At 48.7% G+C, this 11,933-nt stretch overlaps 1 protein-coding gene across 1 annotated transcript in view; it reads right to left on the bottom strand.

Annotated features, from left to right (window-relative positions):
• Positions 1-6,138: 6,138 nt before the first annotated feature.
• The window catches only part of LOC119098905 (alpha-2 adrenergic receptor-like), a 61,180-nt gene continuing 55,385 nt past the window's right edge, over positions 6,139-11,933 (bottom strand). Inside the window, exon 2 of the mRNA XM_037221948.1 lies at positions 6,139-7,504. Coding sequence (XP_037077843.1) covers positions 6,674-7,504 — 831 coding nt within the window. The 3' untranslated portion in view covers positions 6,139-6,673. The remainder of the gene's footprint in view (positions 7,505-11,933) is intronic.

The raw sequence follows: 11,933 nt of genomic DNA, 5'->3' as shown, positions 1-11,933 counted from the left end.
CAGGTGGCAGTCAAATGGCGTTCATCGACAACATTCGGAGGCAAGAGCACTACTCGTGCACACCTTCAGATGTGTTGGATGAGTTACATGGCTCTACCGTCAGCTTTTCAGTTGTACAAATCGGCTTTAACTGCACCTTGAGATCTCATCTTTATTTTTACAGCTAAAAGTCTACGGATTTGTTTGGACCCCTAATTTTAAAATAGAAGGCAACATGAGCAAAAAGTTGCGCTTGACTGCCATCATATTATGAACTTGCGGACAGAAGACTGAAAGGATGGTATCTTAACTGTGAAAATACAATGTAAATCCCATGGGGGTCCATAAAATGAATTTATTTTTAAACGATTTTTGATCGTCAATTTTAGGTATTTTCTGCTCTGTATCATGCTAGACATGAAAAATCGCACAGTTTCACAAAAAAACATAACGTCGATAAGAAGGGTATCTAACCTTTGTCAATGATGAATTTTCCGATGTAAATTGAGCATTTCATCACTCTCCAACGCCCCGATCATAAGGTGTATGCGGATATGTCTGAGGGTAAGTCACCACGGCTTCTCACACCCGGCCAGCTCGGTAAGCTCCACAGGTCACAGCCGCTTGGTCGCATTCGGGCTGAGCTGAATTATTACCTTCCAAAAACACGCTGCTCCTTCCGAAGCACCTCATGACATCACAACCGAATTTTCATCGTAATCTAAAGAACGCGCCTATTGTCTGACCTCCAGACGAACATTCACCGGACCTGCAATAATGGTCGGCTCGTGACGCGCCGACGATGTCGTGCGCATCGGCACTGCGCTGTCCGGCGACGACGGCTCAGCAGACGCGCATCAAGCACTGCCCTCCTCCCCCTCCCCGCGAGGATGGGCCGCGTTACGCCGGTTGTAAATCGCTGATCGGTGCTCATTGCGTCGGTCAGCGGCACGGGGCCGACGCTACTGGCTCGGGTCTGGCAGCAGTCAGCCGCAAACACTGCCGATCAGGGGAATATCGCATGTGCGCGACCGACGGCCCAGGCACGGCCGACAGAATGGCTCCCATTGGGGTGTGCGGGCCGAATGAAGTGTCGATTGACGTGATGTGATGATTCGGGCTGCTACTCCAGTGGTCGATTCCATTGGTTGCAGCGAAATTCCCTTAAGTGTGGTCACGATTGGATGATGGAATCGACATCAATATCCCATTGCAGCAAGCGTCCGACCAAAAAAAGCGCGAAAAGGTATCTATGATTTGTTAACTAATCGTTACCAAAGATACTGAACTCTTAATATGACCTGCAGAAGTTGATAACTCCGTTTCGTAAGGCCTCATGAAATCTTTACTCACAATGTCAAAAGTCGAAATACAAACATGAAACGCGGCAATGCCTCGGAGTTTTGATATAACGTCGCCAATATTCCTCTTTGGAACTGCTTTGTATGATATACCTTTAAGATAATGGTTTCAGGTCGTTGGAGTTCATATATTCATATAATTTGTCTCATTCGAATGAAAATATACGTTTTAATATTTCTGCGATATTAGGATAAGTCCTGCTGACGGTGCGTTCAGGTCAGCGCTCGATCCCAATTAATATGGTTTCAAAAAGCACCACACTGAAACCGACATTAATGGGAGCGTCCCACCCTTAGGCTACGTTTCAAAAACATAACCCAATGAAACCTCAGGGTTAATTAATTTTAATGATAGCACTGGGTAGTGCTACTGCAGCACCTTCAAGACATAATAAGGGTATGAATGTTAATTATTTTCATGTTTTAATTACGCCGACAGCGCTTTGTACCAGCACTACGCTTCTTCCCTGCAGCCGCGAGCACTGTCGTCATGACAACCACCGTGCGCCCCTCTACTGGTACGAATAAAACAGTTTGCAGTTACAGTTACGTAGCAGACAAGGGCTTGTTAGTGAAAAGTTGGTTGGTGGGAGCTTGAACCAGTGCGTCACATTGATCATGTGATGCTCCAATTCGCAAAGCCATAGTGCGCCTCGAAGAGAGCCACTCTGGTAAACCCTGGGGAAGAAATTAAAGCCACAATATAACGCTTCGTTGAATTCGCGTGACAATAACTTCATGTTCGCACATCTTTTTGTCTAAACACAGTGTTTCAAGCTTCCGTAGCATTTATTTTAAGAACATTTTGGTAGAATGGTGTGTTGCATGTCTTACATAACCCGCACGTTGGAAACGGAAAGCAAATTAAATGCATTACTGTCATAGTGGTGTGCAGGGATTCAAATGAGATTTATCACTTAGGACCGGCTATTTCAAATAAAAAATCTAAGCCTTTTAGGAGGATTTCTAGAAAGCTGGCATTACTGCTCAAATCGCACGGGTATAATGTAACATTAAGCGTAAGGTACAACAAGTGTGATACACTACTTCATGCGTAAAACTTAAAAGTTAATGCTTAATATATTGAGACGAACGGTCATTCTCAGTCATCTGATTTTAAGTGAGGACTGAGGCTCCTGCGGTTGCAAACGATGCCATATAAAAACATTTTTCTTTTAAAGATAGTATTGTCCTTTGGGATGTTGACTGTGTGGTCCAATTACAAGCAGGAAAATGAGAGCCTATGGATCTTTGAAACCGTGTTTGATTCTCATCCTTCGCAAATCACGCTTTGCTTGCGATCTTCCTTGCATAGCAACTTGTTACGTCAGTGATTCACTACCCTCTAGGCGTTCTTCCTGTGTTTTACATACGAAAACAACAGGTCTTTGAATTTGAATTCTTGAGGTCTTTGGAACTATTGGTATGTCTTTAAGAACAAAAGTCTGCTCTAGACGAACAAAATTGAGTATTAAGTACATATGCCACCCAATACACCGTGGTTTGACCGCGTTATGGAGCGTTTGTATGACGTTCGAGGGGCTGCCAAACTGGCCGTTCAAAATGTCCACCCCGACCGCATGGCCTGACTCACTCGTAGTGTTTCAGCTTTTCGAGAGGTGTCGTGCTAAAGGGTGCGGCGTTGCCATAACTGAAATATCGTTGTGCGTGCGTGCTTTGGTCCTTTCTCGTTATATTCTTGCATATTACGTCATGCTTGTCTATTATTACGGCTGTTCTTTCTCGTTGCGTTTATGTTTACGCTGTTATCTTATAGTGTTGCCTTGCATTCACATACTTGGTCATGACGTATAATAGCGCACGGCGAAACTTACTGGACTATGAGCCTTGTTTCCGCAATAACTAGTACGAATGTCCTGCTTCCGGTATAATGTATCACAAAACGTGATTTGCTTTTGAAACTTGTACTGAATGCATAACGTTGTTCGGAACCCAATTAAAATCTGTTGGTTGAAATCGTGCTCACGCACATTTAACACGAACAAGACCCCATCTAACTCGACGAATATATTGGTTTTGGTCTTAAACCGCGCATGACCAATGAGGTGGCAGAATTTTAGTGACATCTATATGACTCATGCATGTCTGGATGACCTTGTGTCATGACCTTGAAATAGTTCGCACCAAACTACCCCGCTAATCGTCACGGGCGTCTAACTCAGAAATTAGATGGTTTTTAACTCCAAAATCGGATTTCTCCCGGATTTTGGCCAGATGAATTTGCGTCCTTCATGAAATGTTTTTTTCTAAAAAAAAAATGATTTTTCGTATATTCCAAGTTGTTTCTCCTGCGGAGGAATGACTTCCCATTTCAAGGTAATGTGAGCTGCTTTTGTGCGAAAAGCTCCAAAAAGCGAATAATTCAAATAAAACATCCCAGTAAATATAAGAAATGGATCACTGATGTCTACCGCAGTCGCTGATCTTGCAGAACCATTGCAGCCACGATTGTGCGACGATGCACTGTCGTTCTTATCGGCCTCAGCTACAGCCGGCACAGTCTGCCTCAGGCCACACTCATTACTCTAGTCCAGGGTCTAGTCATCTCACTCATCCGTTACAGCATCTGTGTGTACGTAACATGTAATGCTACTCAAACATCACGACCGCAGAAGCTGCTGAACTTCGCGGCACGAGTCATCTCTGGGCGTCGGAAATATGATTATGTGAGCGATGTTTTACGAGATCTCGAGTGGATGTCTGCTGACAACATGTTCTTATATCATACACTGACGCTTCTGAAACGTATCCTGGAAAGATCCCAGCCGGTGTCGCTATCTGATCATCTTATCCGAAGACGCCACGTTCACCATCGACCCTATCAACGCTATGTTGCCAACTGGTAAGTCTTGCTTATTTCTTTGCATTAGTATTTTCAACAAAGGCCTTCATCCCTTTGATTTGGTATGATATATCGTAGGCCGCATACGTCAATGTTTACTGCTGGCGTTCTGATGGTGCTTTCCAGGAACTTTTCAACCCCGTCTTCCTCCTTGTCGAAGCATGGTTGGTTTGTGAGATGACAAGAGGGGCTGACAAGTACTAAACTCACCCCATCACCTGATTTGACCTGTCACAGGTAATATTCCGAGAATCTTCCATTGTCCATTTTTGCATTCCCCTACCTTGTTTAGTTTCCGAGAAATATGGCCTTGAGCCCTATTTCATAGGGCGAGGGTTAAGGTAAGTTAAGGTGTCTCCTTAACTGTGCTGTGTATCATACATTGTTCAGTGTTCAGTGTTCGGTGTATTATCTTGATAGTATTTACACGCGATCTAATAATGCCAAGCTGTTTTTACGTCAGATCACGAACAGGTGTTCCCGTTCTCAAAGCTACGGGTCACAAATATATAAAGAATCGACGCTCCGTATTACATAGTTGGCCATCTGTCCAATGTACCTTCTGGTTTATGGAGAGACTTCGATGGAGACCTGGAGCGGTCATACATATGCTGAGAATCGTCGATGTTCTTAATCTTTGCAGGGGTTATTTGGGGACATCATGTCAAATCTTGATTAAATCGGGATCATTGATCATATCATGTCACATCTAGAAGCTAACCTTAAATTAGCATATAAAACGGTGTGCCATGAACCTAAATGCCTGGTATGTGTCGACGGCAATGTCAGGGTCACTTAAGGTCACGAATTGACCTCGAATCACTTTGTAACCAGCTGTGATCTGCATGCATGTGACGTAAATGACAGGATGGCAAAGAGGCTATTGGACTTTGTGGGCCGGCTCTGACAGCTCAACTGAAGGATCTGAATTTTAATGACCTTGAAATTTTACGTCAACAAAATTATTTGCAAGGAAGAGCTTTAGATCACGCATAGTGCGGTCATCGTTCTGTCCGTTTTATTTTGATTTTATAGTAGGTCGGGAACGAAGCCGACAGGATGTTTCGTGCCACTCGCACACTGCGGGGTTTGGCGAAACTGGCGAAGGTCTCGGCCATTAACGGTTTTCAACACTGGGCTGGATATCGCATTTGGTGGATGCAAGCCTTTCCTACGTGACTGTTCTGTGGTTTATATATGACTGATCGGGCCCATCAAGACGGTGATGGTAATATCACCGCGGAAGTTCACAAAACCACATGAGGCTGAGCGCATCCGGGTCCTAACTGTTTTGATTGCACCAGGCAATTGATGGGTCGATGACGCCAGGGATTCTAAACAGAGTCAGGCCGGCGGTTCGCCTGTTGTGAACCGCATGTGCCGGGAAATACCCTGTAATATCGGTAAAGCATTGAGGTATTACGCTTCCTTAGCTCGCGCCGTCTTGCATCATACATGAGCTCTACACAGTAATGGGCAGAAAAACACGCAGTTTCGGGGGTAGAATGTCAGATGTCCTAGAACGCACAGGCCTTTTGCTTTCCTTTTTTAATTTCCATCCCCAAAATGTGCAATGGTTTCCATGCGTCACGGGAAGCAAGAGACGGGGAGTGAAACAGATCCAGATCATAGGAGACTGTAAAGCTCCAACAGAGAGCTCCCAGAACAGAGACAGTGCACACCATTGTGGATGTAATTACTAGAGGGGAAAGCAGAGCAGAGAGAGGACTGCCTGGGCATATATCACGCCATTTACCAAAATAGCCTTTCGTCCGCGCACTTTGAGACACAAGATACGCTTGTCTCGGAATTTCCTGTTCGTTACGTTACTTTAGGCCAATTTGTCGCCTCCAGGTTCTGATGTGTCCGCATTCCACATTTGTGAAATGTAGTTAGCCCACGCACGTCACACCCGCCGAAGGGCGATTTGCCGACTTTTTATTTCTGCCGTTGCTATCTGTCATTGGGGCAGCGAGATTGCGCAGCAATGCCAACTCATGTATTTCTCCAGCACTGCAGAGAGGATATTCCGATAGCTTCACAACAGCCCCATACACACAAGTACAGCGTGCCCAGCGCAAAATAATCACATCACATTGCCACCACACGTGTGAACATCTGTTCTTTGTACGGGTCACCGCCAGTACTGTACAAAAACCGCTATCACAATATCGCATCCAGTGAAGCTGTTCTGACCACCATCGGACTTCCGCCGTGCGCTCCGCCAAAAGTTCGGAAAGGTAACGTCTCGGGTGAGAGCCGTGGCGGCCCTGGAATCAGGACTCGCAACGGAATCTGGAGTCTGGAGTACGGCGACTGTCGAGGTCACTTCGAAATCCGGATTCCGGAGTACAGCGACTGTCGAGGACACTTCAGAATCCGGAGTCCGGAGTAGGGCAACTGTCGAGGCCACTTCAAGTCAACCCCTGCCAGCTGCGTTCCCACTCGAGCAGTCCATGAGCCTGGGCTTTCACTTGAACAGAATCCGCCGGAACGCCCGCCTGAAGTCCTTGTTAAATATGGTGTAGATGACCGGGTTCAGCGCCGAGTTGATGTAGCCCAGCCAGAAGGCGAAGTCGAAGCCCCAGTCGGCTACGTGACAGCTCTGGCAGAGTGGCTTCAGCACGTACAGGAAGAAGAAGGGCAGCCAGCAAGCGATAAACGAGCCCATGATGAGCCCCAGGATGAGTGTTGCGCGCTTCTCCTTTTTGCGCGCCAGCCGGCGCTTATCACGATCCGGGTCGCGACCAATGCGGCTGGACGTGCCCCTCAGCACCTTCAGCCGGCCCATGTCGATCATCTCTCGCTTCGCCTTGGACGACCTCTTGTTCCACATGGGAGTGCAGAAGTGCCGCTTCAGCGGCCGGATTACGGTGCACTTGACGATCTGACCCGACCCGATCTGACCCGACCCGGACGACGACGGGTCCGCGTCCGACTCGCGGCACGGCGTCCGACGCGCGGCCAGTGCGCCATTTGTTTCCGGCGCGCCGGTGCTCGCCACGCTTCGCTCGGCGCACGCCGTGCGGCTCACCGCGGAGCGGCAGCTGTCAGTGGCGCCGCCCTGCGGTGGACGATCGCACTTGAAGGTGTCTGGGTCGCCGCCGAGCGGCTCGTGCACCTCGGCGGTGGTGAGCGCCGTGGTGGAGACGGGGGCAGCGCGTGGACGCCGCTTCACGTACCGGCGCGCCCGGCTGCGAGCTGCGAAGTAGATCCGGATGTAGACGAAGATCATGATGATGGAGGGGATGTAGAAGCTGCCCAGCGCCGAGTACAGCACGTAGCCCACGTCGGCGGAGAGCTGCAACAGACGAGAACCGGGGTAAGTGATTGAAGTGATTGGCCAGTGCAGCGGACAGGACATGTTACCCTGGCGATCGATGTGGCTTTGGTTTACATACTCTGTGCATCACGCATTGGCTCTAGCGTTGCGGTGTCCAAATTTCGAGCGAGATTCATACCGTCTCCCAACAATTTCTGGAGCGCCATCGCCATTAGAAGCCTGTGAACTCGTCCACCTTCTGAAGGACGTGCGTGAGACGCAGGTGAGGCGTGGCAAAAAGGATCAGCATCCCGGCTGCCCGGAAACAGGATGCTAATTAAAGCCTTAGAACCAACGGCATCATCATTTGCACGAAACGCAAATCAAAATCCGTCCTGAGGAGCTATACGTTCCAGTTCGCTCCCCCCACGGTATCCGCTGGTCAGTGTCCACGGTCGTCACCGTTCAGTCATGCGGAAAATAGCGTGGGTCACTGCCTCAGCGTGGCCTGGGCAGCCTTCAAAGCCGATCAAGACTGGTCGCTGTCGGTGAAAGGGTCGTCCCGCAGCCGCTCCATACAGGTTTCAATCGGTGCTATGAATGACTCAGTCTGGCTTCCCACTAGCATCTCTTCCACTCCATCAAAAGTGGTTTGTCCGCCACCTTAGGTGCCGTTACTGTTTACAGACATTCTCTCACTTTGTCCGTCAGTCTGTCTTCATATCTCCAGGTAAGGTCAGATTTGACAACGGACCTCAGAGTGACGCGTTCTGAATGCTAAGTCTAGGAACAATGATCTGAAAACTAGTCCCAAGGATCGAAAGTCTGTACTTTGCATGTCTGATCAGGGAACCCTCGTGGCTATCGCGATGCATGAGGAGCCGCCGCACATTTCTAGACGTGCGATTTCAAAGACACTTGACCGTCCAGAAAAGTAAAACAATGATTGTGCTTCTCCAGAAACATCACGTATGTCATGTAAACGTGCTACCATGCGCAACATGAACCTCCACGCCGCCAAAAGCGATTTGACCGACATTCATTGGTATTATTATTGTTCCGATACATTGATCTTGCCTGAACCGAACTTCCTGCTGATGAAGTGCTAGTTTCCATCTGATATTTTTGTCAGTGATCGGCTACTGTTGGTTTGCTTTGGTTTGCATTCCGGCCCTTCTGTAGAGAATAGGTCATTTCAGGGCTATAAGAAAAAGAGATGTGAGTGGTGGGGGAAGACTACGGTCACCAGGGAGATCTCCGCTATTGAATCTTACCCCGTGCAACAACATTTCTAAGAGGCTCGTAACGGCGCTCGGACACGGCTCTTACCAGAACGGCACTTAACCTGGCATCACATTCGACTGCAGCACGCACCAGAGAGACAAAGGGTCACAATAAAGCGATGGGCGATGAAAGAAGGACCTATACTCGGCTGCATCCCTGCCTTGTACTGCGTTGTACTCGTTTTGAGATCATCGCGCCGCGTTTTCTCTATAGCTTTCATTGTGATCGTTCTTCCATAGTAATTGCTATTTCTATTTGTCCACGTGGTACGGCTTCTGAAAGCATCCATATCAGCTCCTCCATACATGGACGCTGGGAAACGGATATGTCCGCATCTCTCCGCGCGCTGACGCGGTGTGTATTCCTGCTGCTACCCTACGAAGCGATCCCTCGACCGAACCACGCCCATTGTCCAACAACGCAAGTCCTACTCATTTTCATAACGGTCCAGGGCTATCTGAGCACCCCTCCCCTCCCGCCTCGGGCTGAATGGCGCGCCAGTTATTGCGCGCGCCGAGGAACGCCCTCGATATGAGCGCTTCGCATCTCGATGAACAGACGGCAGAGCCGGCCTTAAGAGCTGCAGCCTCCTGGTGAAACCCACAGGTGATGATGATGTTTGGTTTTTCGGTTGCGTCTACTACAGCGGTCATTTTGCGTCCACTAATGTGTCACAAACCTTTCAGGTCTTGGGTTCGTACCAGTGTTGCACGCCTAGGACGCTGATTCGTCACACCTGAGCAGGGTACATTTGAGCTCGCGTCGCACAGCGATTGCACGGGAGAAGGACTATTTTGAGGTATATATGCTTCGTAGATTCTAAACCCATCTCGGTGTGGCAGCTCCGATTCTCGTCAGTGAGGAAGCACAGAGACAGTCCCCGCAAAGCGTGGAGCTAGAATAGCGCCTGCGTTCAGCTTCCAGGTGGCGACGCTGAACGAGTACGTGCGCAGCCGACAGCCGGTGATCGCAGTGCGGGTACGTTGGTGGTTGACCTCCAGACAGAAGATAGTTGTTGGTTTCTTAAGTATGGCATTTGCAGAGGTAAGAAAGGCCGAATCTCTTGCCTGCTGTTTCGGTGGGAAGATACCCAACCACACACCTTATGTTTTACTGGCCTGAGTTTGGTATGCATATTTTGGCATAAACAAACGGATGTACCCTGTAAAATCGTTTATCTATGGCAAGCCAAGGTCAGGCCGTGGCTGTCAGCGAAGTCCATTTCTAGGAAATCGTTTCATCTGATGTGACAACGGAGAGTTAGACGAAGCCATACATTTTTTAGATAGTTTCTTAGGCAGCAAACCAATTGAATTTAGTATTAAAACAAGGGTCATTGACCTAGGGTCAGGTTTCAACACCACACCGAGGCCAACACCGACATGCCTTTTTCACCCTAGAACTTGATTTAAAGGGCAGTTTTTGGTGCTCATTTCAAGCTTATTACCGACAGGGATCGCAACAGACATGTTCCATGAATATTTGAAAGACCGAAGTAAGTCACTGACTTAAAATGACGCAGGTCAACATTTTAAAAAAAACATGCCACCTAGCGTAATTTCTGACGCTTATTAGGATGCCCAAATAAGAACAATCTGGTAGGTTTCGATCACTTCGACCTTCTAAAGATCAAAACAAGGCAACTTACCACATATTAACACCATTCACCTTTTGCTTTGAACAGGTATCTATGTTCACGGCGGTTGCGTGAGAAGGTCGGGGACATTTAAAACACCAGTTTAGAGTTTGACTTTGTTTGACCTTATTTGACCTTGTGATCATTACCTATGATATTTGAGTTCGTTCAAATGTAAGTTTGCATGCACACTAACCAAACCTGTACATTTCATGCATCAGCTATCTTAGTTTCCGAGATCTCAGGGGTATCAAATTTCCCCCCATCCCACCCAAGCGAAGCATATTCAACCGTCCACCTGGGCGCGTGTTTAAGTGAGAACACCTCGTGTAAGCCTTGGTCGGTTAAAGCAGTACCTGTGGGTGGCGGAGTTGGGATGAGCGACAAGGAACAGACGACCGAATGCCCCGCGGTCACGGTGACCCTGTCATCATATTATCATAGCGAAACCCTTGGAAGTGTCAGAAGGGGTCTTCTCGCCGAACCGTCCGTTAATCCCCTAGAACATAAAACATAGATTGGCCTGATAATATATATATATATATATATATATATATATATATATATATATATATATATATATATGTATACGTCCCTTTCTCTCTCTCTACCTCTCTCTCTCTCTCTCTCTCTCTCTCTCTCTCTCTCTCTCTCTCTCTCCCTCTCTCTCTCTCTCTCTCTCTCCTCTCTCTCTCTCTCTCTCTCTCTCTCTCTCTCTCCCGCGATCTTACCCGGCCAGCAGCTGGCCGGCTTTGAGGCCGTTTCCATCTGATGGCCGTTTTCTCCCGCGGTGGCCGTTTTTTGCCCGGCGGACGGTGAGAGGAGCGTGCTCCGGACAGGCGCCGGCAACCGTCAGGATCAATTGAGAACGCGGCCGTCGGCCCCCCTCCCCCCCCCCCCCGACTCATCTGGAAAGTGGGCCGGACGTGGGGCTCGGCAGCCTGGCACCGCTGTAGTGTGTTTAGCTCACCTTCCCCCACACGGTTATTTACAGCCTGTTAGGTGGCAGCCCAGCGGGCTGGCTCTCTGTCCACAACACAAAACGGGAGCCATGCCATTCGCATTGGCAGCTCTCGGCGCTGGCGTCTCGTAGCCGCGTGTCAAGTTCCCGGCGCCACGCAGCTCCAAGGACCAGATGATCGGTGGTTCTCAGTCAAACAGTCCAGATGATCGGGCGTTCTCAGTCAAGCAGTCCAGATGATCGACGATTCTCAGTCAAACAGACCAGGTGATCGGCCATTCTCAGTCTGACTTTCCCCCTCCACAGTCGTGTGGTTTGAGGACCCTTCTCTCCTTCAAACGCATGGAAAATGTTTGTTGCTTACGACCTCGCGCTGGACACTCGACTGTTGTGAGTCCGGCCATCGCCATTCACAGTGCAGCGCAGCGGCCTGTCAGCACTGTGTGCTCGTCGCTGCGTCCGCGTGATTGCCGGTGTTCGGATTTTACGCTGGCTCTCAGACAATTTTTTCCTTTATTCGTTGATGAACCTTTTCCTCGATGGCGTGGCCTGCGGGCGAGCTGCGGTCCGGCCCAGACGCGTGTCGG

The sequence above is a fragment of the Pollicipes pollicipes genome, unplaced genomic scaffold (genome assembly GCF_011947565.3).
Source record: "Pollicipes pollicipes isolate AB1234 unplaced genomic scaffold, Ppol_2.1 Scaffold_4740;HRSCAF=5597_pilon_pilon_pilon, whole genome shotgun sequence".
NCBI classification, from domain to species: Eukaryota; Metazoa; Arthropoda; class Thecostraca; order Pollicipedomorpha; family Pollicipedidae; genus Pollicipes; species Pollicipes pollicipes.
The sequence above is the reverse complement of the archived record's forward strand: the minus strand, read 5'-3'. Positions and strand labels throughout refer to the sequence as shown.